Source organism: Asparagus officinalis, chromosome 5 (genome assembly GCF_001876935.1).
Source record: "Asparagus officinalis chromosome 5, Aspof.V1, whole genome shotgun sequence".
Classification (NCBI taxonomy): Eukaryota; Viridiplantae; Streptophyta; class Magnoliopsida; order Asparagales; family Asparagaceae; genus Asparagus; species Asparagus officinalis.
Window position 1 is genome coordinate 10,470,310 of NC_033798.1, and position 18,588 is coordinate 10,488,897.

General features: G+C 36.0%; 2 protein-coding genes across 4 annotated transcripts in view; one reads left to right on the forward strand and one right to left on the reverse strand.

Moving 5' to 3' along the window:
- On the forward strand, positions 7,067 to 14,096 carry LOC109844033 (arogenate dehydratase/prephenate dehydratase 2, chloroplastic-like). The gene is made up of 12 exons (XM_020413038.1): positions 7,067 to 7,713; positions 7,918 to 7,982; positions 8,082 to 8,174; positions 10,573 to 10,773; positions 10,862 to 10,942; positions 11,243 to 11,338; positions 11,481 to 11,558; positions 11,638 to 11,727; positions 11,847 to 11,914; positions 12,038 to 12,119; positions 12,199 to 12,308; positions 13,515 to 14,096. The coding sequence occupies exons 1-11, from the start codon at positions 7,593 to 7,595 to the stop codon at positions 12,298 to 12,300; spliced, it is 1,077 nt and encodes a 358-aa protein (XP_020268627.1). The 5' UTR covers positions 7,067 to 7,592; the 3' UTR covers positions 12,301 to 12,308; positions 13,515 to 14,096.
- Positions 15,447 to 18,588, reverse strand: part of LOC109844030 (protein DETOXIFICATION 12-like) — a 37,917-nt gene continuing 34,775 nt past the window's right edge. For 2 of the 3 annotated variants that reach the window (XM_020413034.1, XM_020413036.1), the window contains one exon: positions 17,069 to 17,329. In XM_020413034.1, the coding sequence (XP_020268623.1) occupies positions 17,276 to 17,329 (54 nt within the window). In that variant the 3' untranslated portion in view covers positions 17,069 to 17,275. Of the gene's footprint in view, positions 15,760 to 17,068; positions 17,330 to 18,588 lie in introns of those variants that run through there. The other variant, XM_020413035.1, reaches the window with a different exon arrangement.

Sequence of the window (18,588 nt, forward strand, 5' to 3'; positions counted from 1 at the left end):
TAGTAACCCTATTTTACTCGCTACCCCTTCCCCCGGGGGGCGGTGGAGATGTTCTTGCTAGCATTTTAACGCTCATTGATTTCCACTTTTCAGGTAGATTCAGAGAGTCACAGGTTGACGAAGATTCAGTTTAGTTATCATTATTTATAGGTGGTTATATGGTGCTCCACAATAGACTATTTACAGTTTTTAGTCTTTAGAGTTATATTTCTTTTTGGAGGCTGAGTGCATATATACACTTCAGTTGACTCTTAAGTATTAGAGACTCATTGTTCTTATTTTAATTTATTAGTTGTACTTTCTTTTCTTCTGTTGGGACATAATTATAGATATTGTTGGATATTTCTTCTATATATTGTGTTCCTTGTATTTTCATCTTTTTTATATCTGTTTGTACCCCCACTGTTTTATATTTAACATCTTTTAGAGTGATATTAACGATGACACTGAAACACATTTATGCATACAGTAATGCTATTTGACTCACAGCTTAACACAGAAGAGCCTCGCGCAGGCCCACGTGGATGTAGCCACGTCAGCAAGAAAAAAACCCCTTCATCCTTCTTTCCCCAACACCGTTTCTCTCTCCTCACTTCTTTCCCCCAACTCCATTCCTCTGCCCTACTCTTGTTCCCCTCAGAATATTCTTCCCATCTCCCCGACGAATCGGTCAACCACCGCCGGAAGCGCGCCCGAACTCAAGTGAGAAGGACCGCACTTGTCTACCGCCGTAGTCCCCTCTATCTCCCATCTCTTCAGCTCTCGATAGAAGCCCTAAAATCGAAGCGCTCTCTCTCATCCCCCCACTGCAAAACAAGTACCTTTCCTCTTTTTTAATCCATCAAAAACCCTCGATTTTGTGCAAATTTCACTTCTTTCCATCTGATTTGATATGTTTTCGGTTTGCATTCTATTTAATTTCAATCTTATTACAAACTATTTAGTACATAATTAAGCTATGGAGCATAGATTTATTATAGTTTGTAGGCTTTGATCTGTCTGTAACTACTCCTTTTTCCCTGAAAAAAACATTTTTTTATTTGAAATGTAGGTTTATAGGTCGTAGGTTATTGGCTGTTGAAAATTACATCTCAAAAGTTTGGACTTGACTCTTTTAGTGAATTTTTAGTTGAGTTGTTCCCTTCACTCTGTAGTTTTCTTTCCCCCACTAATTATGTTTTGGTCTGTCAAGGAATAAAATCTGTGTTTTTCATGATGCAGCTTGTCAGTTTCAGTCAATTGTTTTCTCAATTTATTTGTTCAATTTTTGTCAACTATTTTTCTGTAAAGTTTATTGATGATCAATTAATTTGAACAGCCATGACAGATATTTGAGGAGTTTGATGATTTAAATGATGATGACTTGAATAATTGCTCGGTTGATGAGAGATATGAGTTGCCTCAGCACACTGATCAACTGAACAGAATGAGCCTAAAATTGGGATGAAGTTTAATGAGATTGATGAATTGTTTGAGTTCTACAAAGACTATGCAAAGAGCAGTGGATTTCCAATTAAAAAACTATCAAGAAGGAAGAATGAAATGAGGATCGTTAGAAGTATAACTTTAGCATGTGGTCGAGCTGGCAAACATAATAGTACTTGTCAAAATCCCTTAAAACCACAAGCAAGCTACAGAATTGGGTGTAATGCAAAGATAGCAGCTAAGTTAAATTTGGACAGAAGATGAGAAATATTTGTGGTTGTTTTGGAGCATAATCATGGCCTTAGCTCTAGTAAAAGTTGCTTTTTTTGTTACAATCGAAGAATTAGTGCACATGTTAGATATCAAATTAATATGAATGATCAATCCGGAATCAAAATGAACAAAAATTTTGGCTCACTGGTACATGAGGCTGGTGGATATGAGAATCTGTTGTGTGATGAAAAGGCTTGCAGGAAATTGGTTGATGGATCAAGGCGTTTACGTCTCGGTGAAGGTGATGCTTCAGCGATTATGAAATATTTTTCAAGGATTGTTGCAGAAAATTCAGGTTTCTATTTTGATATTGAATTGGATATTATTACAAGAAAGATAAACATCATGAAACCAACAAAAATTCCAAGTAGAAAACATTTTTCCTGGATATGTTTCTTCCAAATTCCATTTTCTTCCCCATGTATTCTTGATCTCAATTTCTCATTTTTTTCCTGGATATGTTTCTTCCAAATTCCATTTTCTTCCCCATGTATTCTTGATCTCAATTTCTCATTTTCAATTGAAAGCTCTTCATACTTGCTTCTTGATCTCAATTTCTCATTTTCAATTGAAAGCTCTTCATACTTGCGAATAAATATATTCATTGAGTCACGAGCGTAACTTGATACTTCGCCATGATCTGACCAAGTCCAATTACAAGTGTTTGTAGCACAAATTTTAAATTGATGACACGGATGCCCCGTGGTGTAAGAAGTCTTCATTTGCACTAGAATCCCACAATAGCAATTAAGAATCTCGTATGGAGGTGGACGATTCCACATTGCAGCATATAGCCTATTGTCTGTATTTTTTTATTTCTCTGACAATTTTATTTCTTTTTATTTTTCCTAAAACTTTACCGAAAATGTGAAGCTCCCATCAGTTCTCTACTCTCACCTTGAGACTTTCTCAACCTTTCAGAACCCCAATACTTCCATTGTAGCTGTAATTTAGAGTGACTCATATCCCTCAGCTAATAAAGTTGCAATGTTGTAAATTACACTTGATAATTCTCCAAAATCCTAGGGGTTCATATATAATCTTCCTAAAACAGCAATAACCCACCTTTGACTTATATTCCTGCAAATCTTTATAAAATTAAACCAAAAAATTAAAAAAAAAGAAAACAAATTAATATTTTTACCTAATTTAGATTACTATTTGAAGAGAGGTACCCAGAGCTCTCGTAAACCAGGGCGTTGACCGGAGGGAGAAGGAGAGATCGGATGGCTGAGATGAGAGGTTCTTGCAATCGGACGGCGTGGAAACGACGATCGTCAACGGAGAAGAGTATGTGAACGTGGGGGCCAGCGGGCGCGTGAAGAGATAGTGGCAACAAAAAACAAAACCTCATGACAGCTTGTTTGTGGGGGCCACGCGTGTATCTCTTTTCCGCTAGACAAAGCAAAAACGCAGACAAAGGCCCACCCGATTCAAAGCTATATATATATAGCTTGCCTAGCTCTTTTTTCGGTGTGCAGGTGCAAAAGTGTGGAGAACGCAGGCTAAGGCGGCGTGCAAGCAGAGAAAAAGGACAGCGTGCAGAGAGTTTTCATAGAGGAAACGCAGAGTAGCCGCCGACCTTTTAGAGGGTTTTTGACATCCCCTTTGTGAGAGATTTGAGAGTTTGTTTGAGGGTTTAATTTGTGTGATTATAAACCCTATTTGTATTCTCTCTCTAATAGTAGATCTCCCCCTCCTTATCCCGTGGACGTAGACAATTTGTCGAACCACGTAAAATTAATTGTTTTGCTGTTTGTGTGATTTGTAATAGATTATTTAGGTTCCCTCGACAGGTCAGTCCTAGAACTGATGAGAGGAAGAGTTTGTGTGATTTGTAATAGATTATTTAGGTTCCCTCGACAGGTCAGTCCTAGAACTGATGAGAGGAAGAGCTGATATCCCACTTTGTTGCCCTCGACAGGTCAGTCCTAGAACTGATGAGAGGAAGAGCTGATATCCCACTTTGTTGAGATATTTTACTGTTGGTTTTTGTTTTCTTGGTGAAACGGGAATTCTTGTTGCGATCTAACTCTCTTGTTGTGCTGCCGAGGTGCTGCCGAAATTTCCGCTACGTACAACAAGTGGTATCAGAGCCTAGGTTTCAGATCTAGGGTTTTTGGAATTAGGTGGAGGAAGATTCTTGTGTGAAGCTTAGTTCTTAGAGTTCTAGGCTTCGATGGAGATAGCATTAGGAGTTGCCGTTGGAGATTTCACTTTCCTCGTGTGGACAGGAGATCTATTTGAAATATGATCTAGGGTTCAGTTGGGTAGTTCTTAATTTCTATCAAAGTTTGATTATTTCTCTACAACTTGGAGTTAGTTTGCAATGGGAGAAGAAGGTGAAAGCAACAAGTCGATGGTGAGTACAGTTCAAGTTAGTTTTCAAAACACCAAAATTAGTATGGTGAAGTATGACGGTAAAATTAATTTTGGTTTGTGGATGAACGACGTACATGATGCGCTTAATGCTCAGAACTTGGAGGAGACCATCATGGTCCACGAGAGACCATCAAAATATGAAGAGGTGATATGAAAAAAGATGAATAGGAAAGCTTGTGGGGGTGATCAGGTCCTGTTTGGAACATGAGTTGAATTATGATATGATTGGAGTGACGTCTGCAATGAATATGTGAGAAATTCTTAACAATAAGTATCTTACAAAAAGTATTGAGAACAGATTGCTTTTGCTCCGAAGATTATTCATATTTCAGATGTCCCGAGGTACCTCGCTTGCGGCTCATGTGAACAACTATACGAAGTTATTGTCAAACTTGGCGAATGTTGATGAGAAGATATCGGATGAGTACAAGGCTATTATCTTATTGGGCTCCTTATCGAATGAGGAGTATGACACCTTTGTGTTCACTTTGTTGAACGGGAGATCTTCTATCAGCTATAGTGAAGTTACTAATGCATTGATGAATTATGATTTGAGGAGGAAGGACAATGAGACTTCCCGTGCTAACACTTCAGGCGATGACTTGTTGACGAGAGGTAGAAGCCCATATCCGAAAGGTGGTAATAGAGGAAGGTCAAAGTCAACAGATCCTCACCAGCTAGGAAAGAACTAATGTGCATTCTGTAAGGAGCAGGACATTGGAAAAGAGATTATCCAAAGATCAAAGAGAAGGAGAATAGCAAGAAAAAGGGCCTGAAGGCCAATGAGGTGAATATTGCAAAAGGCGATGATTCCGATGATTCCGATGATTCGAGCTTTTCTCTTTTGATTACTCCGGTGGTGAACCATTTAGATGTATCGGATTGGATGCTTGATTCTGGCACTACTTATCATGTGACTCCTAGGCGAGATTGGTTTTATCGTTTGAGAGACACGATGGGGGTATTGTTGTCATAGAAAATGATCAATCCTGTGGTATTTATGGGATAGGTACCGTGAGGATTCTGATATACGATGGAGTAGTCCGTGAATTGAAGGAGGTGAGATTTGTTCCTCAGCTGAAAAAGAATCTTATTTCTGTTAGAGCTTTGGAGGCGAAGGGTTTCAAGGTAACCTTTGAAGATACTGTAGCAAAGGTTACTAAGGGATATTTGGTGGTGATGAAGGGAGTCCACAGTCGGAACTTATATTATCTGCAGGGGAGCACCGAGATTGGCCAGATTGCTTCGGCTATTTCAGAGCCGGACATGAGTAGACTTTGGCACTACAGGTTAGGACACACATGAAAAAAGTCACTGCAGGATCTGTGTAAGCAAGGGCTACTGAAGGGAGCTAAGAGTGGAAAAGTTGAGTTCTGTGAGCACTGTGTTCTTAGCAAGAAGACGAAGGTGAAGTTCGGGACTGCCATTCATAGGACGAGAGGCATCCTGGATTATGTGTACACAGATGTTTGGGGTCCTACCAAGACTGCATCACTTGGTGGTCGACATTGGTTCGTTATGTTCGTTGATGACTATTCTAGATGTTATTGGGTGTACACCATGACGAAGAAGAGTAAAGTCCTAGATATATTTATGGAGTGGAAGAAGAGATTGGAACTACAAACATGAAGAAAAATCAAGACGCTACGATCCGACAACGGTGGTGAATATACTTCAGACCCCTTTTTAACAGCTATGTCGAGACGAGGGCATAGAGAGACACTTCATGGTTAGTCATACATCGTAGCAGAATGGGGTAGCAGAGAGATTAAATCGATCTTTTGCTGGAAAAGATTCGATGTTTATTGTGCGTTACGCTGCGGGCCAAATATCATTACTGTTGGAAAATGATATTTGGCTGTGGTCCCGTCGTACTGTAGCGGGTGGGGGGGCATGCTGGTTGCGCGACGCCCCCGCTAGCCAAGTAGCAGGGCATTTACTATTAAATGCATGATAAATTTGATATTAAATGCATGATAAATTTAACATCTTTGAGTTAACTTAAACTGCCCTAGTGCGTCTCAGATTGGGATCCTCTACTAACGAGTACCCTTCCTAAAATCTCCTCATGATATTTTGGTTTTTGATTTATCAATCAAAGGTCATAATCTCCTCGTAAAAAAAAATAAAAGGAAAAGAATGCGATCTTAACCTTCGATTGATCAATCAAAGGCCAACATGGTGACTAGAGGATCCCAATCCGTGCGTCCCACCATCGTACTCCATCCCCGCTCCCTATTTAATTCCCCAAATCTCAAAAACCCTCTCCAAAACCCTTAAAAAAAACCCTTCAAATGAAGCCCAAGGCCGAGAAGAGGCCCGCGGAGAAAAAGCCCGCCGCCGCCGTCGATGCCGACGAGGAGCCCAAGCCGGAGAAAGCCCCCGCAGGCAAGAAGACGAAGGCGGAGAATTATAGTTTGTATCTATTCATTATTGTATCTGTTTACCAAACTTTATAGCAGATTAGCGCAGGTTCTGGGTTTAATAATTGATCAGCTGGGGTTTAGAAGAATGGGTTTAAAATCGGAAAACCAAAAAGAAAATAAAACTCTTCATCTGTCTCCACTCTCCAATTTTGTGGATTTATTGGTTTGTTTCATTTTTTATTTTATTTTTTAGGGCCTTTGACAAGTTCATATTTGTCCAATTCTGGTAATGGACCTCAGCTCAGAGTTGCTTACCAGGTATGAAACTTTAACAATTTTGATTAGCGCATTGTTAAGCAATTAGTCATTTGTTAGCTCTTTTTAATATATTTTTTCTATTGATTTTGGGATTTTTAGGGTCTTCCTGGTGCTTATAGTGAATCTGCAGCAGCAAAGGCGTACCCGAACTGTGAGGCGGTTCCCTGCGAACAGTTTGAAAGTGCCTTTGATGTGAGTTTTGTCTTTTCCCCCCGCATTTATTATATCTAAAATTGGTTAAATTAGTCGTAATAAATTTGTTACTGATTTTTCGCATTGTGCAGAATGGGGTAGCAGAGAGATTAAATCGATCTTTTGCTGGAAAAGATTCGATGTTTATTGTGCGTTACGCTGCGGGCCAAATATCATTACTGTTGGAAAATGATATTTGGCTGTGGTCCCGTCGTACTGTAGCGGGTGGGGGGGCATGCTGGTTGCGCGACGCCCCCGCTAGCCAAGTAGCAGGGCATTTACTATTAAATGCATGATAAATTTGATATTAAATGCATGATAAATTTAACATCTTTGAGTTAACTTAAACTGCCCTAGTGCGTCTCAGATTGGGATCCTCTACTAACGAGTACCCTTCCTAAAATCTCCTCATGATATTTTGGTTTTTGATTTATCAATCAAAGGTCATAATCTCCTCGTAAAAAAAAATAAAAGGAAAAGAATGCGATCTTAACCTTCGATTGATCAATCAAAGGCCAACATGGTGACTAGAGGATCCCAATCCGTGCGTCCCACCATCGTACTCCATCCCCGCTCCCTATTTAATTCCCCAAATCTCAAAAACCCTCTCCAAAACCCTTAAAAAAAACCCTTCAAATGGCGCCCAAGGCCGAGAAGAGGCCCGCGGAGAAAAAGCCCGCCGTCGCCGTCGATGCCGACGAGGAGCCCAAGGCGGAGAAAGCCCCCGCCGGCAAGAAGCCGAAGGCGGAGAATTATAGTTTGTATCTATTCATTATTGTATCTGTTTACCAAACTTTATAGCAGATTAGCGCAGGTTCTGGGTTTAATAATTGATCAGCTGGGGTTTAGAAGAATGGGTTTAAAATCGGAAAACCAAAAAGAAAATAAAACTCTTCATCTGTCTCCACTCTCCAATTTTGTGGATTTATTGGTTTGTTTCATTTTTTATTTTATTTTTTAGGGCCTTTGACAAGTTCATATTTGTCCAATTCTGGTAATGGACCTCAGCTCAGAGTTGCTTACCAGGTATGAAACTTTAACAATTTTGATTAGCGCATTGTTAAGCAATTAGTCATTTGTTAGCTCTTTTTAATATATTTTTTCTATTGATTTTGGGATTTTTAGGGTCTTCCTGGTGCTTATAGTGAATCTGCAGCAGCAAAGGCGTACCCGAACTGTGAGGCGGTTCCCTGCGAACAGTTTGAAAGTGCCTTTGATGTGAGTTTTGTCTTTTCCCCCCGCATTTATTATATCTAAAATTGGTTAAATTAGTCGTAATAAATTTGTTACTGATTTTTCGCATTGTTTCTCTTAGGGCCTGTTTGTTTGTACGGAAGTAACTGTGAAATAGCAGAAGTAGAGGAAGTAGAGGCTACTTCTGCTACTTCTTGGCAAAAATATATGTTTGTTTCTCTGTAAAAACTACTTCCGCTACTTCCTTAAATGATGATGTAGCGTCTACGTGGCACATCTACTTCCTTGATATTTTTCCGTCTTCGAATGCACTGAAATACGGCGGAAGTTGATGTAAAGTGGGGTCCATGAGGAAAAAAAGATTCTCAAATATATAATTAGGAAGTGATTATTTTCATAACTGACTCCCTCACAACGGAGTATAACCCGCGTGATCTTTAATGTTCAGTCCTCGTGTCTCTATATTTGCTAAAATATTTAATGTTCAATGCTTGCCTCAAATATATAAACGAATGTTTTCAAATCAGAACTTTTTAACGATTTGGACACATTGATTGCCATTGTTAGTCAAATCCTTGCTTGTGTAGTTAGATATAAACAAATATGTTCAGTCCTCGTGTTTCTTCTACATTGTCCTGCTTTTGAATTATTAATGTTGTTTTATTCTTGATGTAAGCTTTCTAACTTTTAAGTACAGCAATCCTCGAGGCATGTGGTGTGTTATAATACTTCCATTTACATTTCTATTTCAATGACAATCCAAACAAGAATAAAATAAAAGTAACATGAATTAATTACTTCCTAGTAATATTTCTAAATATTATCCAAACAAAAAAAAGTAAATGAAGAGGAAGAAGTTCTACTTCCATTACTTCTAAAATATATGAAACAAACAAAAAAATGTTATTTCCGTTACTTCTTATTTCATAGTTTTGGAAGTTACTTCTGTAACCTATTTCTTATTTCCAATACTTCCATTATCCAAACGGGCCCTTAGGGGCTGTTTGTTTCACCATTTTTATGGAAAAGGAATAAGATTTGGGTTTGACAATGACAAAAGTGTAAATAAAAGATTCTTTACTATTCTTGAATTTGGTTCCCCAAAAATTTATAGATTTCGAAATCTATAAAGTTGAAAAAGTATGGTGATTTTATAAAAACCCAAATCCTAATGATTTGGACGGATTTGGGGCAGAAAGCTGACGCATTTGTACTATTCACCCTTTCTTTTTTTTTCGATTCTGTTTCTTCACAAACCCTATATTATTATAAGACCAAATCCTATTCTCATTCCAAACCAAACTAAAGAATAGGAATTGGAGGGTTTCTATAAAGTTGGATTCTATTTTTTCATGTTATGAAACAAACATAAAAATGAAAAAAAAGGATTCCATGACAACATAAAATTGTCTTAAATTTTTTTATGGATTAGCTAGGAATCCATAAAAAATATGAGATTCTTAATCCTATTCTTGCCCACTATTGAACCAAACACCCCCTTAGACTAACACTTGTTGTGTAAAGCATGTGCATGCTTTGCTAGGCTCAAGTTCGTTTATCTATATAAATGAAATGGTTAATTCTTATTACCCCGTAATTTAAGAATTGGGTAAGTTTTTTTTAACCCTCAGGGTGTCTATCTGCAAAATAAATTCCTTTCTCTCAATACTTGTTCTCATATTCCGAACATCGTAACCAATAATATATAGTTAGGAAACTGAACTTTTATACATTCATTATCATTCACCAAATTATCATTCTCCCAAAACTCACATTATCTTTCCTCCAAGACTGCTATGCTGGGAATTCATTCATCAGATCCATATTTCACCACATTAAAAAATCAACATAAAGAGATTCAAAAGAAATCCCAATCACCTTTATACATAATTCAAAACTTTGTTTTATCCTTGATCCAATTGGAAAGAGTCATGAATTATGAAATAATTATGAACTTGATTCTTTTGGTTGTCTGTTAAATCAGATCTCACCATTTTCAAATTGTGTGCATTAAAAGCCGCTTTGTTGTCAGCTTCAACATGCCTGATCTACAACATTCAATTTGTTCAACTAGGTTATTTCCTCCATTCTTGGAGGATAAGTCCTTTTAACTTCTAGCAGCATGTGGTGGATTGAGAGGAAAATGAGAAAATCAATAACAACATCTAGAGCCATAGTGAAAATTGGATTCAATATGCGCTTGTGTGCATAAATTGCTATCTAAACCATCTATTGGATATGGTTATGGACCCAAGATTATTAGTTGTCATTGATTATTAAGCATACATATTATTTTCTTGTTACAACCTGGATTATAATTTGATCAATAAGATCACATGCGTTATTACACGGTGCAGGTTATTTTTTCCTCTCTTTTCATCTTTTGTTTTTGTGTAAAAGTTTATTCCTATGCTGAGTGCAGGCTGTTGAACGTTGGCTTGTTGATCGTGCAGTGCTTCCAATAGAAAATTCATTAGGTGGTAGCATACATCGCAATTATGACCTTTTACTTCGCCATAAATTACATATTGTTGGTGAAGTGAAATATGCAGTACGACATTGTTTACTAGCCAACCATGGTGTGAAATTACAAGACCTGAAAAGAGTTCTCAGTCATCCACAAGTATATTTTAATCACACTATATTATTTGTTTAAGTTGAAAATACTTCAGTTTTTAAGCATTGCTTCTTTCTTAATGCCAAATTTTCAGGCTCTTGCCCAGTGTGAGCACACACTAACGAAGTTGGGAGTTGTTAGAGAAGCTGTTGATGATACAGCAGGTGCAGCACAGGTAAGATTCTAAAATTTAGTGCTATGATACACTCCTCTTTTGTCCCTATATGGAGAAACATGCAAACGGAAGGAGGAAAAAAAACAAACAAAACAAAACAAAAGAAAACACACATCGGCTATCATCTGCTTTCTTATTAATGTGACTATGTCATGGCATTCTCTGGTTGTTTGATTAATGCATGAAATAATTATTGTGTCAATAGATATGCAATCTCTTCTTGTCTTCCAATTGATGCCTCATGCTGCTTAATAGTGCACCTCTCTGCATATTGATATACCTAACATGTGTCCTGTGTAGTTTGTGGCTTCCAACAAGCTTCAAGATGCAGGGGCAGTTGCAAGTGCATTAGCCGCTGAGATCTATGATCTGAATATTCTTGCTGAGCATATTCAGGTATATCTAATTCCTTAGTCACTTGGTGGTAATTACTTGCATCATTACCTGAATACTTCACTCCCTTCTTCAGGATGATACTGATAATGTCACTCGCTTCTTAATGCTTGCACGAGAACCCATTATTCCATCCCTTCTTCAGGATGATACTGATAATGTCACTCGCTTCTTAATGCTTGCACGAGAACCCATTATTCCATGCATTGATAGAATGTTCAAGGTAAATTTAGCTGTACATTACATAATAAATCAAAGGCTATTTTGCTGAAAACAGCAAGCTTATCGTTGGTTCATTTCAGACAAGCATAGTTTTCTCCTTAGAAGAAGGGCCTGGTGTTCTTTTCAAGGCACTTGCCGTTTTTGCCATGAGAGAGATCAACCTCACAAAGGTATATTTCAGTAGCTTTTGACATTGTATATGATAATGTGTTATTTTTTGGTTAGATGGGGTGGCTTAACAATTTTGCTTAACCACTTTGTTTGTTTGTTTGTTTTTTCTTTACCATAGATTGAAAGTCGACTTCGGAGTAAAAAGCCCTTCCGTATAGCTGACAAAGGAGTCAATGGGCCTCTAAAGTAACTTTGATACCCCACACTAGTATTATATGCATGCCGTGTATATGAGATAACCTCAATATGTCTATTATATATCAACTGTTCTCGTTGGTCTGACATCATTTGTATATTCATATCGACTAGGTACTTTGATTATCTCTTCTATGTTGATTTTGAAGCATCAATGGCTTCACAAAATGCTCAGAATGCCCTTAGGCACCTTAAGGTATTTTTTGTTTTCGAGAAACCAGAAGGCTAATGAGGATTGCAATGACTAAGGTTTGTTTTTCCCCTTCTTTTGACAGGAATTTGCTACATTCTTGAGTGTTCTAGGAAGCTATCCAATGGATATAAGCCACACACGAAGATATTTGCAGGCATATCAAAGCAGTGGGACCTACTGTTGATCGAGTAGGTCAGTTGTCTATTGGTTGTTTAGGTTTACATGAGAGTGCATTTCCTGGGACTTTACTAAATAGATTTGACACCTAGCCCCCAACAACTACCCCCCTCCCACCAAAAAAAAAACCCAGCCCCACACTAAAACACACACACACACACACACACACACACACACATCCAGTGTCTGGCTACTTTATCATGTCAGCTTATGACATGTATGCGTATTAGTGCTATAACGTGTTACTGAAAACTGGTTCTGAGACGTAAACTGGAGAACCAATGCCTATCTTTTAGTGTTATATGTCCACATCATCTGTTCTTAACTGCTCCACCAGCATATTTGTTTGTTCATCTTTCTTAACTTAATTTGGTTTGGAATATTGTTCAACCTTGAGAGTGAGATACGTCTATACTATTTATAACTTGGCGAAGGCAGACGGTTTCATGTGACTATACTGTCATATCCTTGATATGCTGGATGTACGCTACCTAGTCAATATTTTGGAACATGAATGTATCTGATTGTCAAAAGACATGCAAGGACCAATATTTCATTGAAAAGTTGAATCAATATCAAGTTTTCTAGAAAGATAGTTTTTACAATTTTCATTGATTCTCTTAAATTATTGTTGTTCTGATGTACGGACTGTATGGTTCAAGGCAACATGATATCCTAACTGAAGTGAGACACATTCTTTTTTGTTGCATCCCCCCAACCCCCCCCACCCCCCCGAAAAAAGGAAAAAAAAGAACCATGAACCATGTGGGAGTTCTCCTTAGTGGGATATCTGACAGGTTCAGTTTTTTCATTCCTGCAAGAAATCGACAAAGTGACTTCGTTTGAATTTCAGTTTAAACACGAACATATGAAAATTCCCGCTTGAATAACTTGGACTGTTGAGCAGATAAAATTTCTGAGATATTTGACAATATGAATGATTAAACATTTGACAAGCTTGTTAAAATTTGTAGTGTGAGCATGTTCAAATTTGCATTCAGATACAAATTTGACACAAACGTTCCTGTAAATTGAGTTGAGTTGCAATCCTGAAAAACTTGCTAGGTTATTTGGCAGTTTTAATAATTTTTAATGTCAATACTATCTTATTGCACGGCATGTTTACCTTCAATAAAAACCAAGCTCATTATAATTTATTGTGGTTAAAGCATATCCATCTATTAATTGCTTCTTGTAGTTTTACTTTTATTTTGCTTGCAGAGAATGAAGATGGAAAGAGCTGCATGCAATTGTTAAGAAAAGGATATGTTACGACATTTGAAATTTTGAATGGATCATATAGTTAGGTCAGAGCAGCAGAGGGATGTCAATTATCCAGAATCATCATAATCTTTGGTTTGGAATTTTGACTTTTTTGCTTCTAAAATGTACAGCACCTTTGCAGAATGAAAAAGGAATGATCCTTTTTTTTTCAGTATAACGTGTTCGAAGAAAAAAAAAACCGGGGCGTTGTACTTATGTCATCGTGCATGCTCTAATGTTATGCGTATGAGTCGCCAAACCTGGTAGTATGAGTTTCTGGAGATGTTGAAATCTCAATGGTTCTATACTTCTATGCAATCTTTATACTAGGTGGATATTTTCGAGAGAGTTTAGCCTTTATTCTTGAACGCGGATGGAGTTCTTCCTATTTATCGTGGCTCGATGTCAGGTTGTTGATTCTCTTTTTAGACGTATGCCTCTGGATGACTGAATCTTAGGACTTTAAGTTCTGCAATGTAGCCAAAGTGAAAACATGTTTCTATAGTATACTTGAACTCCTCGTTCATTTTGGTTGCTAAATCTGGAAAAAGTTCGGCATAAATGCATAAGTTGCACAACTGATCTACTATGAGGCGCTTTACTGTTTGTGTGATTATTGCCCAGCTGATCCGAGTAAGGGATAAAATTGTTCTAATGGAACAAGTTTACACTTTTGGGATATTTTGAGTGGGGTAAAGTTACTGTTTGTGTGATTATTGCCCAGCTGATCCGAGTAAGGGATAAAATTGTTCTAATGGAACAAGTTTACACTTTTGGGATATTTTGAGTGGGGTAAAGTGGGATAATTGGATAATTTGAGTTTTTGATTTGACAATTCATGTGAGATAATTGATGGTGTGGTATCTTATTAAAATATAATTTTATCTATTAATTACTTTTAAATTAACTTATCCAATTGGTTTAGTATATTATTTAGTATATTATTATAATATAAATATTATTTTATATTATATTAAAATATAATATATTATACTATACTTACAAATTACTATTATTAATTATTATATTGTATTATGTTATATTATATTAGCATGTTATATTATATATAATAATTAATACAATATAATATCAATATATTTAATATAATATTTTAATAATATATTATTTAATTTAATATATTATAATATAGTATCATAGGATATAATGTACTTTATAAAATATTATAATATTTTACTTTATTCAATGTAATATTTTTTAAAATTTTATATTAAAATTAAAATATAATATTATATATATATATTACATGATAATTACAATAATATATATTAAAAGGTATCATGTTATTGTATAATGTATTATATTATTTCAAATTATAGTATTATATTATATTATATCATAATATTTTACTAATATTAGTTATTATTATATTATATTATAATAGTGTGTCATATATATAATAACTATAATAATATTTTATAAATTAATTATATAATAATATATGTTATTAAAATATTATATAACATTATAATTAATATGTTATACTATAATTACTAATATTATATAATAATATATTACATAATACTATTAATATATGTTATTAAAATATTATATATATGTTATTATATAATATTACTAATATATGTTATCAAAATATTATATAATATTATAATAAATATGTTATACTATAATTACTATTATATAATATTATTAATATATGTTATTAAATTATGTTATTAGAATATTAATATATGTTATATTTTATATATCATGTCGTATATTTACAATATAATTAGCATGTATTAGTTAAGTAATACAAAAATATTTTAAAATTATCGCAATTGCCTTCAAAGTGGAACAACATTGTTTCAATATGGAGGATGAGGTAAAATTTTACTATTAGGACAAAATTTTTGTATATGAGTGGGGTAATTTTATCTCAAGTGGTGTAATTATCTCACTAGTGTTCCAAAAACCAATAATACAAAAATGTATTATCCTTGTTTCATTGTCTCAATGAATAACACTATGAAATAGAATCTCCAACATTATCCCATTATCCTCCAAAATGTCCCAACCAATAACCCCCCTAAGCATCGCCTCAGAACGACCCGCATCCTAGCGGGTTGTTTGAGCCGTATATGGACTTGATGGGGGGCAATTTTGTCATTTCAGCCCCACGTGCAGCTCAGACAACCTGCTCGCATGCGCGTCGTGAGATGACGTGTATTGAACTGATCTCACCCTGCAAAATAAACCCAAAGTGTGACACTTATGGTAACTGTTAGATTGTAATATCTCTATGCAGTACAGAGTTCTATTAACCCTCTTCTTGTAAGTACTACGGTATTATCCTACTCATAAAGGTAATTGCAAGTTGTAACTCATAAAGACAATTGTAATCAATACTCCATGTAAGAGAAGCTGGAAATTTTCATATTAGTTTTGGGTTTTCTGATGTCTCCCTCCGAGGTCTACATTTTAAAAATTAGTCCTCAATAATAGGCCTGGGCCTGTTGTTGTTTTGCTCCCGTTTTCGCTTTCCACAAGAATGTTATGTTACCTAGTTTAAGATAAAAAGGTTTGATATCATTTCTTGGGTTGAAAATTTGGACATTAACAATAGGGTTTCCCCCCCATGAAAACCATGTTAAGAAATAAGTCAAATCGATAGAAACCATCTTTCCTTTTTTAACACAGAAATCACCTTATAAGTTGGTTTAGCTTTCAATCAACCATATCTTAGAGTAATTCCGATTCAACTTTTATCCGAAACGCCCAACATCTCCCTTCTCCTTCCTCACCTACCCTAACTACCCCACTCACCTTCTTCCTCTTCCCTTCTCCTTCATCTTCGCCGTCGTCCTCCATGCAAACCACAGTTGAGATCAGGGAGAGGAGAAGAGAGTAGGGTGAGATGAGAAGAACGAGAAAGGAACGAGAGAAGGTGGAAGAGGAGGGAAGAAGGTGAAAAGTCAGATGGAGGAGAAAGGAGGAGGGAGAAGATGCGGTGGAGGATAGAGATGAGGATAAATGGAGGAGGAATGATCTGGGCGGAGGAGGAGGGCGGAAATGGGAGGAGGAGGATGGAGGTGGGGTGGATGAGAAGGGAGGGAGAATGAGGAGGGTATTTTGAGAATTAAAAACTAAATCCAGTCATAAGATGATTTCTGTATAAAAAAAACTCGAAAGGTGATTTCTATCAATTTGACGTGATTTAAATGCGGTTTTTAGGAGGGAAAAAAAACCCTTAACAATATATAGTTTCAACCTGCTTCAAGGATATACTACATAGAAACTTAGGGGCTGTTTGTTTTGAGTATTTTGCCTCGGGGAGGGGGTGGAAAGCTGCCATTATGGCAGCTTTCTCCCCAAAACGCCTCTTTAATAGGCGTTTTGGGGAGAAAGCTGCCATAATGGCAGCTTTCCACCCCCTTCCCGAGGCAAAAAACCCAAAACAAACAGCTTATACGGAGTTTTTAGCTCCTGAGGAAAACTGCTGACCTATTTTGTGACCATCTAAAGGGCAACAAGTATCAGCTATACTAAGGCCATGAGTCTAACAGTATAGTTAAACTATAAGTGGACAATATACTGCCAAAGTGTTATGCATCAAAAATTCATTAATTACAGTACTGGAAAACTAATGGAATCATTTCTTTAAGGGGGAAAAAAGAAAACTCTCATTTTCTTCCCAAATCTAACCGTGATTATATTTATGTTAAAGAATAGCTTGAACACACTTTGCTTGCTCACTTCATTTAATTTTCCAACGGAAGTCTTTCTTCGAATATTCGCTCCCTCGCCATCTTTGCCTGCAAAATATATTCCGAAGTTTTTTCACCTTTAAATGGAAATATAAGTCGCTAAAATATTCTAGTGAACTACTCTGCAGGGCGTCAATATCCCCGCTTCAACTATTGTTGATAAAATAGAGAGGTCATAAATATGTGATATTACTATTACATGAATTAGACAAATAATAAGGGTTTAGGTATGCAATTTTCAAACTCAAAATAGCTTTGAACACTAAAAGTTTGGCTTTTTAGGCAAAGAAAAATCTCCTAGTGTTTTAAAATCAAGCTTAGTTCTTCGAGTTCGATTATGTATGAACTTCAAAATTAAGTACGTAGCTTCATAGATTTCCCACATTTCCATTATTTTAAAAAAATTAGCCCTTATTGATAGCCAACTAAACATTTTAAAGCTTACATGAGCTAGATTTGGAGCCCTGCTGCAAGAAAAATATTTGAGTAATTAATGCTACCTGTATTATACTTCAAGATGCAAGCATGTCAGATCCTTCCACGTCTTTATTTAGATGTTTGTATCTTTTAGTACCAAAGTAGTATATTCTGCAGTAACATTAATGTGGCATATTTTCCTAAGAACTCTGGTAACAATTTTTCAGCAATAGAGATGCATTGCAGTAACATTAATGTGGCATATTTTCCTAAGAACTCTGGTAACAATTTTTCAGCAATAGAGATGCATGCCAAATTTACCATATAGAGAGTGCGTGAGAATGATAATTGTTAAAAAAAAAAATTTGTTAGATTGTTTTGTTAGTGGGCATGTCTAGTGGCGGAGCAAGAAATTTTGGTAAAGGGGTCCGAAAAATAATTAAACATGACAACATATAATTTTTTGGCACAGTTGATTAGCATATTGATCATTATGTAACAAGACTTTCAAATTATATTTTCACTTAGAATATAATGTTTAAAATAAAATTCTTCTTGTCCTCAATTTTTGAAACTGTTTTATTATATCTTCCTCATTAATCATAAACATATCTATAGGCACTTGAATTCCATGCTTAGTCTACCAACCACAAAATTATCTTCCATATTCGAGATCACCATCTCATGCAAATTATAATAATTGCGAGAAAGAAACGAGCAATTTCTTTTTTGTTTGAGAATTTTACACTTTATCCTTTATAGTTTAGAAAATTATTTTATGTTAACAGCTTATTGCACTTACATACCTTATAGTTTCCTCTCGCATTTATATACCCTCGATTGTTTTTGGCAGCACTTGTATACCCTAAAGCTTTTAATACTCGCACTTA